General features: G+C 44.4%; 1 protein-coding gene across 5 annotated transcripts in view; it reads right to left on the minus strand.

Annotated features, from left to right (window-relative positions):
* Positions 1 to 4,152: 4,152 nt before the first annotated feature.
* LOC123514771 overlaps positions 4,153 to 18,640 on the minus strand; it is an 83,748-nt gene continuing 69,260 nt past the window's right edge. For all 5 annotated transcript variants that reach the window (XM_045272917.1, XM_045272914.1, XM_045272918.1 and 2 more), the window contains 5 exons: positions 11,419 to 11,536; positions 10,385 to 10,577; positions 9,939 to 10,084; positions 9,156 to 9,474; positions 4,153 to 8,892 (listed from right to left, as the gene is read on the minus strand). In XM_045272917.1, the coding sequence (XP_045128852.1) occupies positions 8,107 to 8,892; positions 9,156 to 9,474; positions 9,939 to 10,084; positions 10,385 to 10,577; positions 11,419 to 11,536 (1,562 nt within the window). In that variant the 3' untranslated portion in view covers positions 4,153 to 8,106. The remainder of the gene's footprint in view (positions 8,893 to 9,155; positions 9,475 to 9,938; positions 10,085 to 10,384; positions 10,578 to 11,418; positions 11,537 to 18,640) is intronic.

Below are 18,640 nucleotides of genomic sequence, written 5' to 3' on the forward strand. Positions count from 1 at the left end.
GTTTATTATCGTTTTTTAAGAGGGGTACTGCTGGTCAAGAGCAACAAAAAAGTTAAAAAAGACCCACTAAAGTTCTAGTCTGAAAACAAAGCTCAAAAGGATTATCCAAAGCTGGAGGTTAAGCATCTCGAAACCTTTCTTTTGAGATTATTCAAATGCATAAGAGGGAATAGATACAGCAGAAGGCAGAGAGTTCTAAAGATGACCTTAATAGTGTTCAAGAGTCAGGCTCCCACCATCTTCCCTAGTAATTATCAGACGAAAACTGTCTACTGTATTATTCAACATGTACCAGAGTGATTGAGAGGGAAGTGTAGATAGAAAGTTCCATTCTGCACACTGAGTACAAGTCATGGTGGATGCTCGAATATTATGGAACATGAACTTGAATGGCATATTTACTAACAGGTCATGGCACTGGAGACAACTCTGACGGAGACACACGAGGGCATGGAGGCCAGCCAGTCCATGCGCAGAATGTGGGAGACACAGATGGCAAACATTGAGAAGGAGGTGGCTCGGCTGGTGTGCGAGACTAACCAACTAAAGGACTGCAATGCTGCCCTCCATGACCAGGTGAGGCAAGACGGAAACCCAACAAAACAGAAAAAGCAAGGAATATGAAGAAAAAAGTTGGAGTCTTTCTTGCAGAGCATCATGTTACCTTACCAAAGAGCATTAAGATGTATTTGCCATACTAATAATAACTAATAATAGTATCTGGATAAAACAATCTATGCCAAAATTGTCCTCCTTCACCACACATTTCAAACCCATCTCTTCCGAGCAGCTTTCAGCCAGCCAGGGTGAGGTTGAGGCTTTGAAGGACCAGCTGAGGATACGAGACAACCAACTGGAGGAGCTGCAGCAGGCACGAGATCTCCTGGCCAGCGACGCCCAGGTGAGAGAGAGAGAGAGAGAGAGAGAGAGAGAGAGAGAGAGAGAGAGAGAGAGAGAGAGAGAGAGAGAGAAGATATACAGGATAATATTACCATGTCTAATTTATCTTATTTACTATATTGCACTAGCAGCCCAGTACTACTTAATTTTGTTGAGTTATGCTAGTTTGCACTAGCTGCGGCTCTCTCAATGAATGTGTTAACCCAAGTGGCTCCCTTGCGGTCTGGCAGGTGGTGGTGGCAGCGGTGCGGCAGTGGCTCCACGAGCAGAAGATGGCAAACAGCAAGCTTGCTGGGAAGCTTCACCAGCAGAACAAACAGATCCTCCTCCTTAACACTGAGAAGCAGTAAGTGTTTTTCTTTTTAAGTGCCATGCATCGGCCATCATCACCTGCCACAACTGATTTATAGACACCACAACTCCCAAAGGAACCACAATCATACAATGCCTTACTAATGTAAACAGCCACAAGGAGAGGAAGACTGAGGAAAACGCTCGAAGGACTTTTTCTGACGCGAATTTATTTTTCGAAAGCATCACTACAAGCCAATACAAGGCTTGCGCGTGAAAAGAAACTTCATAAACGCGAAGTAAAGTGTGTGTATTACCACAACATGTAGTAGTTGTGTCATGAGCTACTGACAAAGACTAATAGTAAACATTAACCAAGTTGTCCTTACCTGCTTGCACACTGCCTTGCCCATGCACGGGGGATGGTGTATTGATTCCTTCCAAACCAATAACATTTCATGCTGCTTGTCTTCACACATAGTGAGACCACGGCACTGTGGCGCGGACGCTCCGCGGCGGCCATTTGTCTGCTGTCTGCTCTGTCAGCGTCAGCTGCGCCGAGCTTCGGAACATCTCATCACAAAATTAATCTTGTTACCTAGGACAACATCAAATATAGCAGCTTCCTGTCATTCTATTCCACATGAACAATAATAAGTTATTTAAATTTCTTTTAGATATATCTGTTTAGTAGTTTGTTGCCTTTTGAAATTATCATCATCAATGCGGTTTCACTGTTGCTGGATGTTTGCTGCCACGGTGGTCAGCTGGGTAATTTAGAGCTCTCTGATTTCGCAGAACGATTAAAGTCTTCCTCAGTGATTCGCAAGAAGACAGTTACAAATTAAGTTCACTTAATATAATTTTAATATTATTATATTCTATAGACAGTAATGTGCTGCAGGTTCTTGGCTGAGAGGAACACGAGCCTGCAACGGACGAACCACGACCTAACGCTTCAGGTGCACGACCTGCGTGCAAGGCTCGGCCTCCCACTCACTCCTAACACACCTGAGGTAATGACATCTTCACCTTAAGTAGGTATATACTTATTGTTCAATCACTTGACTGTAAGGACGCAATTTTGCATCATGAACATCTGGTAGCTCACCGCACTCACACATTCTGGTCTTTCACAGAAGCTGGGCAAGGTGGGCGGGGTGATAGTGGGCGGCCTCGCGTCACCACGAGTTATGTCACCCACGCTGGGAGCGCCGTCCAGGGGGCTGGCCTGTCCCTCCACCTCTCATGTACAAATGGCGGATTCCGATGTTAAATTCGACGACCTCATGAGTGTAAGTGTTTTCACTACATCATATGTATAATTTGTTACTTATAACACTTCAGAGCACACAAGTTTACACGAAAGATATGCTAAAATTTATCATAGGGCATAGAAACGAAGTGTTAATGTTGCAACAACTCTCCCTCCCTTCCTGTAGACGTGTTCCTCGGAGGGCAGCGCAGCGGGTAGCCTGGTGCCGGGGCCAGACCTGCCGGGAGCAGCGCAGCTTGACCGCCTGGCTCAGCTAGCGGATTCCCTGCTCGCCGCCTCCAGGTGACGATGCTACCAGCTCTCCTCCACTGTTCTATTTGTTACATATTAGTCTTTGAACTGATGAGGGAAACAGAAATGTTGATGTATCCTTGTGTTTTCTTGCAATACGATGGAATGGCTAAGAAATATAGAAGTTTCCTTGGGTTTACTGACAATGCCATGAAATAACTGATGGAACATTATGATTTTGTACTAGCTGAAAATATTTATTAGGGAAATACATGATCTCACTCTATTATCTCAGGCAATGGTAACTGATGACAAACCATTCACCACGCAGAAACATCACCCGTGCCTCTGGATTCATTTGGGGTCACGGAGCTGGCAAGCTGACCAGCGCGACCTCCCTGGGTGACTTGACCTCCGTCGGTGGCCTGGATCACCGCAAGTTCCTGGGCAGCAAGAGGACGTCAGCGTCTGTGGGAAACCTCACTGCCCTTTCTCCTATCGACATGAAGGAGAAGGCAGCGCACTCCTTCTCTAAGCTGGGCTCCTGCTTGTCGCCTGGCTCGTGGTCTGGGAGAGGGGACGGCATTCTGGCGGCTCCGGTGCGAGAGAGGAAAGGCGCGCATCGAATATTCGGTGGCCACAGCATAGAGGAGGAGACGGAGGAGGAGGAAATGTCTCGCTGCGAAGCTGTATCACTTGCCTCCAGCTGCTATTCAGATGCCACAAAGAATAGCCCAGGAACTTCTTTCCGTTTACAGAAACCATTCAAGGCTATTCAGAACAGGCAGAGTACTCCGAGTGCGTCGTGGAGTGATGCCGCCACCGCCACTCATACAACCAAGACCACAACCGCCTCCCAAACAGCGCCCTCCCCTCCCACCAATGATGAAAACCCTCGTAGATTAAGCAGAGGCACTTCAGCTTGAGTCTACCGCCAACACCTGGAAACCTTAATACTACTGCAATCTAAGTCAGAGAGGACGTGAGGACCTTTAAGTCTTTTTCTTATACATATTTGTAGTTAAATAGATGCATAGGCAATAAATAAACAAACAAATAAACGAGTTACAAGTCAATAGAATAATATCCACACTTTTCTTTCTACAAATGGGATTTTGTTAAACATATTACAGCTTGTACAATCAATCTATTGTAAGTTTAAATAAAGTTCAAATGATAGAATGCTTCTTTAGTTCAGAGGCCTTCATGAATAGAGCCAGGAGGAATCAGAGTGGGAGTGAGGAGTAGAACGTAGGTACTGTACGTACGAAGAGGAGTGTGTGGGTAAGTAGGTGCGAGTAGATGTGTGATTCCAAGCGAGTAGAGTGTATGAGGAAGTGCACGTGGTGAAGTACGATTCGTAACAAGGAGTAGGCACTGTATACTATTAATAGCGAGGGGTATCAGTGCTCGGGGAGGTATCCTACAAACAAAGAAGGAAGGAGGCAACGCTCAACACGAACCAGCTTTATTTTGTTGACGACAACCATAATACATTCCTAGAACAGTGAGAAAATGGACACCAGGAGTTCATCTGTGAAGACGAAGGCAAGTGATGCGGGAACTGTATTAATTTGCTTCTGCCCAGCGCTCCGCAACTGAGTTTGGACATTCATATTGAACACTCATTCATGAGATAATGGGTCGCATTCTCAAACGCTTTGTGCTCTCATCACGACTATTTGCAACGCGGAGATGAGTAGCTGGATTCTCAGGTGGTGTGGAATCTTTAAACTATCACCAGAGTCAAGAATGCATCCTTGAAAATTTCCATAACTTTCACTAGAGTCTGTTGAGAGTAAGCGTGTGTTTTTCCCCATCGAAAAAAATCCGTATCCTCGGTAAACTATCAGTGATCATGAATGTATCCTTGAAAACTACCATAACTTCCTCTAGTCAGTTCAAATTAGTCGTGGCAAGACGGCAAAGCGTACAAGAATGCAGTCTAGTAATATGTACGGTGCAGTAACAGAAATTCGTACAATTCGATAATGTAGGGAGACCATCTTACATAAAATCACTTGACGGAATCTCCCCCTAACAAAAACATGTAACTATCGGACTCATCGGTTGCTTCATAGAATAGATACAGACCAGTGGCGTGCGTCATGATCAACAACAATCAGTGGAGGTCACAAACCGAGTCACCTGCTACACGCATTCCCACTGTTTTTGGGTCTTGTTTCAATGGAAAGTATCAGATCTGATAAGTTTCCTTCCAAAACCTGTCAAATGGCAGATTCGTATAGCATATCAAAGGAATTAACCGCTTCAGACTATAGGATGCTTTAATTTCATTCCAGATACCACAAGATCTTGGGGATAGAAAGATATATTGGAGATCGGGAGATAATTTTCATGCAGCGACTGGTTATCTTATCTTTAGAGGATTTCCATTAACCTTGACTCACAGGAATGTTTTTTTTCCGTTATATTCTAATAAACAGTAGATGGCTTGATGAGGGAGAACTCTTCAGCACAGTGGCAGTGAATGCAGTGTGTTACTCGACTTCTGACCACGACTGTGCTGTACAAACTGTGCGTACGGGTTATGAAAGCGAGGCCAATGTTAACTGTCACTCCTCACTCCACTCAGCTTCCTTCCCTTAATTTCACACTTCACAAGAATTAAGCGCCCAAAAGGAACTGTAAAGGGAATATAAACTTCAATCTCTTAAATTAGATTCAAAAGGACAAGAATATGAACTTCAGATCCTAATAACTGACAAAAGGCCGCAGCGAGACTAATAAAGGTCGGCGCCGGTCCCTTCTGCAGGTGGAGCCAAGAAGACCCGCAAGCTTGTCATGTACTGCTGCCCAAAGAAAATGTTACGCGAGACCCCTTAAATCATCCAACAAAGGGTAACTCCTGCAACAATCTCCTCTGTCTCCATCTGTCGCTACTTGATCGTTAGAAGCTCTTAATCCTTTCAGTACCATGCTGTGTTTTCATATTCATTCTGCTTATTATTTAGTGACTTTATACAGCTTCAGAAACTTCTGTGGGGATTAAAATAGTAAAGACTCTGGCTATTAATCTTTTGACTTCCATAGACTCTTTCTAATGTGAATAAAGTAGTCTAATCGAACCGAAAAAATCGTGGACAAACATTAATCTCAGTACTGAAGGGGTTATATACAAAGTAGTTCACTACAGTATAGAAACTTCTTTGTGGTGCAGTGGCTGGCGTACCTGACGAAACCACTCCCCCCACCGTTCGATTTTTGTTCGTCTTTGCAGAGTTCTTATTGTCAATCAGTTCATTGTTTTTACTTCCTACTTTCGCCGCTTCCCTGGTCTAGTCACTTACCTACCAGTCTGCTCCAGTTGTTTTTACCCTTCTCTGGCTCCTATCCTTTGCAGTTCTATATCCCTATTCCATCCCTTCGTCTTCCCTCTGTCCTACCCTCTATTTTCTCCCTCAACTGTTTTTCTTCCTGTTCTTTTAATGGATTTATAATTCATTATGGAATATAAATTCCTGTCATCTCACATCTCACCCAGCTGTTCATCTTTCCCCAGGCTGTCCGTTAGATACCCTGCGGAAACACGGGGAAGATAACCTGTGGAAACCCGGATGTCTTAGTGAGAGTGTGTCGGGGTGGGAGGGGGGGTAAATGATTCACCCATCACAGGTTCACAGTCCAGGGAAACAGAGGCAGCTATAGCGTGTCCCCGTCTTTACTTTTGCACTGACAAACACAGAATTCATTGGCCTGTACATGTGTTCTTGGGGCAGCGGTACACGTTAGCATAGCGTGACGCAACCAAACATCTGACAACACTTCTTTCCAAGGCGGAGATGAACTTCAAGCTTCAACCTGTACCACAAAAATGTTATGTAGACTTAGACAGCAAATTTTCACTAATCCACTAAATTTCTCTCTAACACTACGTACGGTACGGCGTGGTGGTGGATCAGCGAACCCGCGGCGAAGGTACCGGTGGTATTACATATATTGCTACACCTGACGTCTGCTTCAGATGCCTGGATTCGCTTCTGTTTTCGGCCTTACTCTTCTATGGCCCGTATTCTTAAAAAGTTCGAACTTATTTCATCAGGGCTATTTTCCAAAGACTGCAGAAATGACTGGTTTTAAGTTTTCGAGGGTGTTTTCTTACTGATGTTGCAGAATTCTTGTTAAACTATCACTAGAAGCTTGAAAACACCATTGAAAACTTTCCCATTGCAGCATGTTAGAAGTATTCGAATCATGACACCGAAGCGCTTCAGAATACGGGCCTTCGTGGTAAGATAACGTCAGTCACGGTAATGACAACTAACATGTTTGCCGAACGAGAAAAGAACCAAGTAGTCAAAAGTTACTACACTATTCTTCTTATTAACTATCTTCCTTAACACCTATATCACATTTCAACCAACAGCACATCATGTCAGTGACTCGGTATTACTTAAGCGACTGCCGGAACCAACACTCTTTAAGCACCACACATAAGTGACTCAGCCAGCCTCACCCCAGCCACATCGCACACATTCCTTCCAGCCAGGGAGGAACCTTCTGCCGCGTCAGGTACAGACAGACACCTGGCCTGCATGGCCTGGCAGCGTCACATAAAGAGCTGAATTATATTTCCACAATTTCCAAATGCATAGTTATTGTGCACATGTTCAATCTTGTTTCGTAGTGTTATGGTAAGTGTGCAAACAGTGACGAATTGACTTTTGAGTATTGCGCTTATGTTTAACAGATGAGTGACATAAATAATTGACTGAACTAGTGAGGCGAGTCGGCCTTCAGCCATCTCAGGGGTGGGAGCCTCACACAGCGAGCCCGCTGCCGTGACCCACCCACCACGCTTCACGCTGGCTCGGGCACCGCCACTTGTGTGAAGGCAACGCTTCTCCCTGCTCTGCTTCATCTCTCCCATACCTAATCTCACAAGTATAATGATAAAATATGAAAATATCAGATAACACATTATATACAAAACAACTACTATAGAACAATATTTACTGTGTGTGTGTGTGTGTGTGTGTGTGTGTGTGTGTGTGTGTGTGTGTGTGTGGCAGCAATGCTACATTCACAAGGTTAAGGTGCTGCCGTATCTCGCCATATTGAAGTACTGCGGCGTGACAGACCGATAGGTGGCGAGACACACACCAAACACGTGGGCTGCAGTGTTCTTGTGAAGGATGCGTGTAGGGACTGTTTGTTAGTTTATCGTGTTTTTGAAGTGATTGAAGAACCTGGCGAAGTCTTTCAGCAGAGGGGAATGCCAGACTGTGTATTCACGAGGCGTCAGGTGGTGACAGGTGAGTCAGTGGGATGCCGCCTCCTCCGCGTGGCGAAGGCTGGCCAGGGTATGTGTATAGTACAGCTCCAGTCAGACCTATGCAGTGTTCCAGCGCGACAGAAGAGGAGGGACTTGGGCAGAGGGAGTAGTATTAGGGAACAGATGGGTGGAGGAGAGGTGTCACTTGGGACAGACTGAAGTGTGGCGGGGGCAGAGCGCGCGTGTAAGTCCGAGTATGAAGGAGGGAGTAGGCCAGGCATGGCAGAGTGACGGGGTCCCACTCCATGCCGGGATGGAGGCCTGGGGGTCGCAGCGGAGAGACAGGCTGAGGCCTCACCGGCTGGGTCTGTGGGAGAGGAATGAGCGCCGGCGGTGACCTCATTCTCACTTCAGCAGACTCGGCGGGCGTCAGCCTCCGGTAAGGCAGAGGAAGATCATCGCGATGAGCAAAACCAGCCTCTGCCTGGGCACCTCCCCAGAAGCCGCGCCTGTAGCTCATGTGCAAGTCCTCAGAGGTGAGCGTGAAGCGAGACTTTTTCTGTGGCGCCGTAGTGGGCGGGAGGAGGGGAGGGGGTGTCTGGAATGCCGGGTCGCGGTAAGCCCCAATGTCGAGAATGTTGGTCATGCTGTCATAGGCGTGAAGGTTCATACTCCTGACACAGTTGTCCCGGGCAATGAGGGGGTTGCCCCGCATGAAATCCAGATCCCTGAAGAGATTCGTGTCTCCAAAGTGTGCCGGCACGCAGCTTGGCATCTCCTCCCTCTCTCTCTTGAAGGCCCGGTTCGCCCCGCCCAAAGGCTGGAAACCCCCACCATCGAGGGGGGGAGGCTCCGTTTCGTAGTGGAGGAAGGGATCAACGGGGGGCCACCCCCGCGGCTCAGGCACCATCAGGGAGCGCGGCATGCACGGCACGTAGCCGCCTTTTTCCAAGCTTTCCTGAAAGCAAACGATTGGCGTCACAAGATAACCCAAGAGGCGTATGTTGGTGACGATGCTCATGATAAAACAGAATGCACACACACACACACACACACACACACACACACACACACACACACACACACACACACACACACACACACACACATTGACTATTGAGAAGTATAAACACTTTTTTGCACAAGTTTACAAGTTCACGCAATATTCTTCAGTGCATATATGTCACATATCGTTGTACAGGAACAAATATAGCAACCAACCATTGGCTGAACATCCTTGTAGGACGGGCTGGTGACGGTGGAGGTGGGCGTGATGGAATACAGCGGGGAGGGCGACAGAGAGGAGGGCGGGGAGACTGAGGAGACAGACGGGACGATGATGGGTGGTGGTGCCTGGGGCGTGGCGGGGGTGGGGTGGGAGATCGGTGTGGTGGCGTTGGGCGGGGTGGAAGGGGTGGTGGTGGTGGAGGTGGTGGAGATGGAGGTGTCACGCAGGGAGTCTGAGAGTTGGGCGAGCTCCTCTGTGGTCTGCGTCACGTACTCGTAAGCCTCGTTGTGTTGTTTGCTCGTCACCTGCGACCTGCGGGAGCCGAGAACCAATGAACTCACTCACTCACTGATTCTCACATTTACTCACTTACAAGTTTTCTTATTCACCAAAAACATAGACTATGACAGAAAACGTAAATCTAGACGAGAAGCTTAATTTGTTAATGTTGTTATGGCAGTGATGTAGTTAGCAAATAAAGGTGTCTATATTTGAACAAAAGAATATATAGTATAGAAAGTATACAAACCTACCACAGAAGCTTAATTTGTATAGACTCATTGTTAAGGTAGAGTGAAGTAGTTTGCAAGTCTTCTATAAATACATGATACACAAAGCTACTCCTGATTTTTTTTCTTTTGTAGAGACACAATGTTATGGAAGAAAAGGATTGGAAGTGTGAAATGGTGAGAGTTCCAACGTGTGTGTGTGTGTGTGTGTGTGTGTGTGTGTGTGTGTGTGTGTGTGTGTGTGTGTGTGTGTGTATCGTGGCTCACCTCCGGACGCGCTGCTGGTGACGCATGATGTTCCGTCGCTTCATGGTGAGATCGCACAGGGCACAGCGGCAGTTCTGGAAGGGGCAGGCGTTCTTGTGGGCTCGCTTCTCCGTGATCTTGCCGTGGTTCCTGCACATGTCACATTTCTGACCGAGCCAATCAGAGAGAGAGAGAGAGAGAGAGAGAGAGAGAGAGAGAGAGAGAGAGAGAGAGAGACCAACAGGTGAGTAACTTGGCTGAGGATGAGTTAAGAAGCATGAGGCATTGAGTAAGAGTTAATATATGTCATCTTAAGATTTTTGCCTGGCTCACAATTGGTAGTATTCATGGTGCAGTCAATAACTTCAGATTTGCAAAGTCGATAATGAACACTGAGGGACGAGAAAGCTAATAAAAGAAAGAATTTTTCATCCTGTAATTTATCACCAGTGTTGAGACCGCATTACCTGCTGCTTGGTGCTGGTAGGCATGCCAGTTCCGCCGTATGGCACCGAGTCACCTCCTGAAGCGGCCTCGGCGGCGTCCTCCCTCCTGCGTGTGTCCTTGAGGTGGCGCCACAGTCGCTGTTGGTGGCGCATAATGAGGCGGCTCAGGCGGGTCAGTTTGCACAGTAGGCAATCGCAGTTTTCATACTTGCACCTGTGGATGGAGAGAGAAAGAGAGGGGACGTGACTAACAAGCTGACAGGTGTGGCATATTAAACCCAATTAAACTCTATTGCTTCACGTCCCACTCAAATGTAGACTCGAAAGGTGCTAGATAACTGATGTACACGTATCTTACCCTACCTAACCTCTTAAAAACTTAAAGAAAAATATGAGACAGGATAAATTCATGGACAGGAAAGCCAATTAGTAATTTTGAATTACCCCATGCAAGGACTGCTGTGCATCGATCAACTGGCTTTCTAAAGTTTTAATTCTTAGCCACTGGTGTGTTTTTATTCGCGGACTTAACCTCTTGAGTACTATAACACATTTCCATATTCATTCTGCTTACTATTTGGTGATTTTATACAGCTTCAGAAACTTATGTGGGGATTGAAATAGAAAAGACTGTGGCCATTAATCTTTTGACCTCCATAATGCGAATAAAATCGTCTAATCATACCCAAAACTCAAGGTAAAAATGAATCCCAGTACTGAAAGGGTTGATAGCGTGAGATGAACGTCAGAGTGAAAAATAGCAATAGTAATGTTGGTGGTTGGTCATCTTACATCATTCTCTCACGTTCACATGGTTTCAACTTGACTAACCTCCCTTCATGAGCAATCAAACTCACTCAATCTGATCTCTTCTTATTTCTTTACATTCCTACCTCGAGATGAGAGAGCCATCTTAAATAACCAAACTCAATCAATATCTAAAGATCTTTATTCATTTACATTCCCACGGTCTCCCTTTGACCAGCCCGTGACGTGAGAGCTTTCCCCTAGTAACCAAATTCAGTCGGTGTTCCCAGCAGTCCACCTGTGCTTACTTGTGGTTGGTCTTGCGGGAGTGTTCGCCGTGGTTCTTGCAGTAGGTGCAGTGCTGCCGCCGCTTCTTCTCCCCGTCTCCGCCACAACCCCCGCCGCCTCCGCCCCCTCCGCTGTATTCTGTGATGCATGAATAATTTGAGACACTGCAGATGCTAAAAGTTCTCTGTCTGTCTGTCTTCCTGTTAGTCTTTGTCTCTCTCTCTCTCTCTCTCTCTCTCTCTCTCTCTCTCTCTCTCTCTCTCACACACACACACACACACAAGTCAGGATGCACAGCTTTTTATTATCACCTTCCGTGACGTTTAGCGGTCACCTGAGCCTCGGCGGCAGGCAATGAACACTGCAAGGACAGTGAGAGCATTAGCAAACCAGAGCTTAACCCGCCAGTCCTCATGGTTGGTTGGTGCGACACGAATTGCTAGACCATATTCTGAAACACTTCTGCGCCACACCTCACTATATTCAAAAGCCTCAAGTTACTCGGGTTACTAAGGATATTTTACAATTATAGGCTCGTATTCTCAAACACTTCTGTGCTTCACCTCCACTATTTTGAAAGGCTTTACTTATATTTACACTAGTTTTTAATTTTTTTTTTTTCAGTTTCGGAGGCAGAGTAACAAGATTTCTCCAATATTAACTGGATAAAAACACTCTTAATAACCCCGCTAATCATCTCTGTGGTCTTGGAAAATAATCGTGTTGAGAGAACAAAGCGTTTCTGAATACGGACCATAGTGTCATATTAACAGCATTTCTACGTTATCAACAGGAGAAACACTACTGAGAACTCGACTGAATGTGTCTTTGTAATTATGACCAACGAACAGAATACCTTATCGAAGTGCTGTGCCCCCTGATGACGTAACTGGTGACTATGGATTGCCACACTCCTCTATCCCTTGTCATTTGTACAGTGATCTATACATGCAGCTCTTCCTCCACCTCCTACTGTTCTTCCTATCCCATCCATTTACTTTGAACGAACAGATACACAGACATTTATCTCCTTGTATACTGGTGGCAGGATTATGAGGAATGTCGACCTATACTTTTACATCTGTTATTGTTTATATATTATCTAACCTCATGACGCGTTTCCATATTCATTCTGCTTACTATATGGTGATTTTATACAGCTTCAGAAACTCATGTGGGAGATTAAAATAGTGAAGACTCTGGCCATTGATCTTCTGACCTCCATAGACTCTTCCTAATGTCAGTAAAAAGTTCTAATCGTACACAAAACATTTATTTATCTTCCTGTATACCAGTGGCAGGATTATGACCTATGAATGTCGACATACACTTTTACATTTGTTACTGTTTTATCTATTTATTCTTTAACCCCTTTAGTACCATGACGCATTTCCATATTCATTCTGCTTACTACTTGGTGATTTTATACAGCTTCAGAAACTCATGTGGGGGATTAAAATAGTGAAGACTCTGGCCATTAATCTTTTGACCTCCATAGACTCTTCCTAATATCAATAAAAAGGTCTAATCGTACACAAATCTCAAGGTAAAAATGTATCCCAGTATACTTAAGAGGTTAAAGTACTTTGTTTCATCCTTTGTTTGTTTCATTTCATCTATAGCACTTGAGTTTATTTGCGTTCGTTGTTACACTATTTGTCTTATCCCTTATCGCTGGGTCACCAAAAAAAGCAAGATATTAGTAATCAATTTCGTTATATCATTCCGCCTGTCATCTTTTAATCACCAAAACAACTACGATATCTTTCTTACATTTACTTCATTGTCATTATATCCCACCCACCATCGCTGGATCATCACTAAATCCAACGAACAGAAACACAACAAAGCTATCCTCGGTTTTATTCACTCTGCTTTATTACTCCCTTCAGAATCAGTACTCGGGCTGAGGGAAGGAGGTGCCCCATGCACCAGCCAGCACCAACCAGCCTGGACCAGACTCCCTCAAGTGCCCATCAGCCCATCAGCATTATGGGGCGCGCCGCGTGGAGTGGATGGGCCGGGCGGCGATGGGACCCAGTTAAGGAACTCGCCATGGACTCTTAAAGTAAAGGCCACATCACGAAGCTCTACCTGACTGCAGCCTACACGGTGCTGGGAACGCGGCAACCACCGATACACTCTTGTCCTCAGAGTCACAAAAATCAGACAAAGGGCGGTGAATGCATGCGTGTGTGTGTGTGTGTGTGTGTGTGTGTGTGTGTGTGTGTGTGTAACATGGGTAGGAAGGAATCTAGAGGTCAGTGCATACATAAGAGGAAAAGAAGGACTAAAAGGTCGAGGAAAGGAGGGAAGGAGAGGGAGAGAGGGAGAGAGGGAGGATATGAGAGGGATACATGGGAGTAGTAATGAGGGAGGGAAGGGAAGACGAAGTGACGCGAGGAACGAGGGAAGGCACAAGAAAATATTGTAATGTTATGAGGAGAAAGGCGGGGAGGAGGAGGAGGAGGAGGAGGAGGAGTGTGAGGCGCCATGCAGGGATCAAACACGCCGCCACTTATAATGTAAAGACCCTCAGCCATCAACCCTTACCCTGCATCCCTGCCTCACCCCTGCCACAGCTCTGCCTCAACCTTGCACTCTGGTCTCAACTCTGCACCCCTGTCTCGACGCTGCAGCCCTACCTCAACCCTGCACCCTTGCCTCAATCCTGCATCCTTACCTCAACACTGCACAACTTTACCTCAATCTTACTGCAACCCTTCCTCAAACATGCACTCCTACCTCAACCTTCTACAGTCCTACCTCAATCTTACTGCAGCCCTTCCTCAGCCCTATCTCAATTTTACCTCAATCCTTACTCTACCTCAGCTCTCCCTCAACCGTACTTCAGTCTTGCCCCAACCCTGCCTCAATCTTACCTCAACCCTGCTTCAACCTGGCCTCAACCTTGCCTCAATCTTACCTCAACCTTATCCAATTGAACCCTCTCCTCGATCCTGCCAGAACGACCTTATTTCAACCCCATCTTAACCGTGCTTTGACTCTGCCTCAACCCTGCCTCTCTCAGCCTCTCTCTGCCACCTCCCTTTTCTCTCCCACCTCCCATCATCTCTCCTGCATCTTCGACACCCACACTCTACCTCCACCTCCACGTTACTCCTCTACTTCTATAAACCACATCACTAAGTACTAAAATCTTCCCTCCAATTAACGATACTAGCTTTAGATTACAAGTTTTCTCTACTCTTTTATACTCTAGTTAGCTTTTTCCGTTTAATAATATAGTGTATAGTGAGGTACTTTAATCATACAGCCATTTACGGACCTATGATCTATTGCTGTTTTAAATTCAATGTGTTTCTTTATGACAAGAGTTCCTGTTTGGTATTTTCATCCCTGCAAAGTCTCTATACATGCATCTCAGTATTCAGAAACGCTTTGCTCCCTCACCAAGATCATTTTCAAAGGCTACAGAGATGATTAGCCGTGTTCTTAAGAGTATTTTTCGTGTAAATAATGTAAAGTCTTGTTAATCTGTCACTAGAATACTCCCACTCTCCCAAAAACACGTTAAAAACTTACGTCATTTCAACTAAAGCCTTTTGAAAGCAGTGAAGGTGTGGGGCTTAAGTGTTTCAGAGTGTGGTCCTCAGCCTGGTATTTTCAAACACTTTGTGCTTCACTTCTTATCTTAAAAGGTTTTATTTAAGTTTACACGAGTTTTTCAAGGTGTTTTTATGGTTCTAGAGGCAGAATGACAAGCTTTCTACACTCTTAACTGTAGAAACACTCTTGAAAACCCCGCTAATGGTCTCTGTGGCCTTTGAAAATAGTCGTGGTGAGAGAGCAAAGTGTTTCAGAATATGGCCCTCTCTCTCAGCTCTCATGTTTCTCAAGTAAGCGCATCTCAAACGTTCCCGCATCTTATCTTGAGTACCTTCAGTCCTTCACCAAGCTCAAGCGGAAATTACTGGGGGAAGTTATTGCTGGAAGGGTTCCAAGGTCTTCATGAATCTGGTGGTGATATTAACCTCTTGAGTACCATGACGCGTTTCCATATTCGTTTTGCTTACTATTTGGTGATTTTATACAGCTTCAGAAACTCATGAGGGGGATTAAAATAGTGAAGTTTGTGGCCATTAATCTTCTGACCACCATAGACCCTTCCTAATGTCAATAAAATGGTAGATCTAATCGTATATAAATCTCAAGATAAAAATGTGTCCAAGTATTGAAGAGGGTTAATAAAAATTCCTCATCATTTATTAGAAAAGTAATAAAAAAAAACTGAACTAATAGCCGTGATATTTGTGTTTCAACGATGTTTTTATGACTCTAATGAACAGCTGATGAAATTTTTGTATCATTAATCGAAAAATAATGAAAATGAAATAAACCCCCATATAAATCTGAACAGCCATAGCAATCATCCCTACAAAACCTATGGAATATTTTTTTTATGACTCTAATGATAGGCCGATGAAATTTCTGTATTGTCAATTGAAAAAAAAAATGATAATTAAATAAACCCTATATAAATCTGAACAATCATAGCAATCCTCCCTACAAAAACTTATAGAAATTGCCCATAAAGTACAAAATCGGTTCAGAATACTGGAAAAAAAAAGGATGCATGAGTCAATGAACGAACGTCAGGTCAATCGAAAAAAAAAAGAAAAAATAAACTCCATATAAATCTGAACAATCATAGCAATCCTCCCTAAAAAAAAAAAAAAAAAAAACTTATAGAAATAACCCATAACGTACAAAATCGGTTCAGAATATTGGGAAAACAGTCAATGAGTCAATGAACGAACGTCACGAACACTGAGGTCAACGCGGTGAAAACAATGACCTTTAATGATAAGATGATCAAATTTCTGTATTGTAAATCGAAAAATAATAAATAAATAAACCTCCCATGTAGATCTGAACAGTCCTCACAATCACCTTTAGAAAACCTATAGGATATATATATTTTTTTATGGTTCTATTGATAAGTTGATGAAATTTCTGTATTGTCAATCAAAAATTAATAAATAGATAAACCTTCCCATGTAAATTTGAACAGTCCTCACAATCATCCCTTAAAAAAAAAAAAAAACTATAGAAATGATTCATAAAGTACAAAAACGGTTCAAAATACTGGAAAAAAAAGAAAAGCATCCATGAGAGGAGCGTCACGAAACACTTTGGGGTGAACACGGTGAAAACAACGACCTCTAATGATAAGCTGATCAAATTTCTGTATTGTCAATCGAAAAATATAATAAATAAATAGCAATCATCCCTAAAGAACCTATAGAAATAATCCACAAAATACAAAAGGTGGTTCAGGATACTATAAAAAAAAAAAAAAAAGATGCATGAGTCAGTGAGCGAACGTCACGAACACTTTGGGGTCAACACGATGAACATAACGACCTCCTCAGTGACTCCTCCACGCGGCTCAATGGTGGTGGTGGTAGTGGTGGTGGTGGTGGTGGTGGTTCCTCCTGGCGGGATCGGTGGGGTGGGTCGGTCACAGCCACTTCTAATCCACGCAGGGGAATGTGGATCTATTTGACCGTCTAGCAAGGTTGATCCCGCCCACCGCAACCCAGTCAGTCGTGGCCACTAACGTGTTGCGGGGCATTGGGTACCGCGACTCAGCTAGCAACGGGAGGGAAGGCAGGGAAGGATAGCAACACACACACACACACACACACACACACACACACACACACACACACACACACACACACACACACACACACACACACGACCAGCCCCAGTGTCTCCCGCCTTCTTTCCTCCATCCCTCGGTGTTACGACTTCCCCACAAACCAACGTCAAACTGCGACACCCCTTTTCTCTCTCTCTCTCTCTCTCTCTCTCTCTCTCTCTCTCTCTCTCTCTCTCTCTGAAGCGTTTCTTGCATAGTTACTAACAAATATATCACGCTTGCTCTCCTACACACACACACACACACACACACACACACACACACACACACACACACACACACACACAGCAGTACCTTACTTGCTCTCTCACCTCAACTATTTTCAAAGGTCACAGAAAAGATTAGCCGGGTTCTCAAGTGTTTTCCTTTTATTAATGTAGAAATCTTGTTAATTTGCCACTAAAACCCGTAAAATAAACAAATAAAAACCCGTGTAGTGCAGGAGTATTTCAGAATAATGGTTAACATGGCCTCGACAGTCAAGACATCCTGAAACGTCACCAACTGTCGTCATAATTATGTTTCCTTACAATCATTGTCTTTCTTCCTCCTGCTTCATCATCCTTCAGGAACAAAACAACATAGAGGAGGTCCCGCGGCAATTATTTCGAAAGACTTTGTTGCTTTATTCCCTCATCAGGACTGTTTTCGAAGGCCACGGAGATGACTAGTTGAGTATTCATGGCTTCTTTTTAGTCATCAATGATACAGAATACTTGTTAAATTGATACTGCAAATAAAAACCATCCTTGAAAACCTGATTGATCATTTCTGTGGCCTCTGAAATATTCTGGTGAGAGGACAAAGTGTTAAAAGTACGAGCTTTGGAGAGGAATATTTGTTAAGGCAAGTGTTGCAAATCTTGTATCCTTAACTCCTTCAGTATTATGACGCGTTTCTGTATTCATTCTACTTACTATATATGGTGATTTTATGCAGGTTCAGAAACTTATGTGGGGGTTAAAATAGTGAAGATTCTGGCCATTAATCTTCTGACCTCAATAGACCCTTCCTAATGTCCATAAAATCGTTTAATAATACCTAAAACGCATGGTAAAAATGCTTTCCAATACTGAAAGAGTTAAACACTTTGCTGGACTATTCTTAAAGGCCACGGAGATGATTAGCCGTGTTTTGAAGGACGATTCTCTCATGCAGAAACTGTAAAACTTTGTAAAACTACCACCGGAACTTTAAAAACACGCTTGAAAACCACCGGAGCTTCCACAGAATGTCAGAGCAAAGACGAGCCTATACGTTTAGGAATACACGTTTCGGTTAGGTTAGGTTAGGTTAAGTTACATCACCTTAGAACATAGAGAGGTGCTGCATTTCACCGAGGAGACCGACGCACGAGATCCTTCACTAGTCAGGTCAGGTGTAGGTCGGGAAGTTTGGCCTTTGTCTGAGCGCTTCCCTCACGTTGTTTACCTTTTCATTCTGTTCTGTCCATCAAGTTCTTCCGCTGACCTCTCTCTTATTACACATTTCCTACACTATTTTCTCTCCCTGCCTGCCTCTGTATTTCCATCTTCCCACGACTTGACTTCTTT

This window comes from Portunus trituberculatus, chromosome 38 (assembly GCF_017591435.1).
Source record: "Portunus trituberculatus isolate SZX2019 chromosome 38, ASM1759143v1, whole genome shotgun sequence".
NCBI lineage: Eukaryota > Metazoa > Arthropoda > Malacostraca > Decapoda > Portunidae > Portunus > Portunus trituberculatus.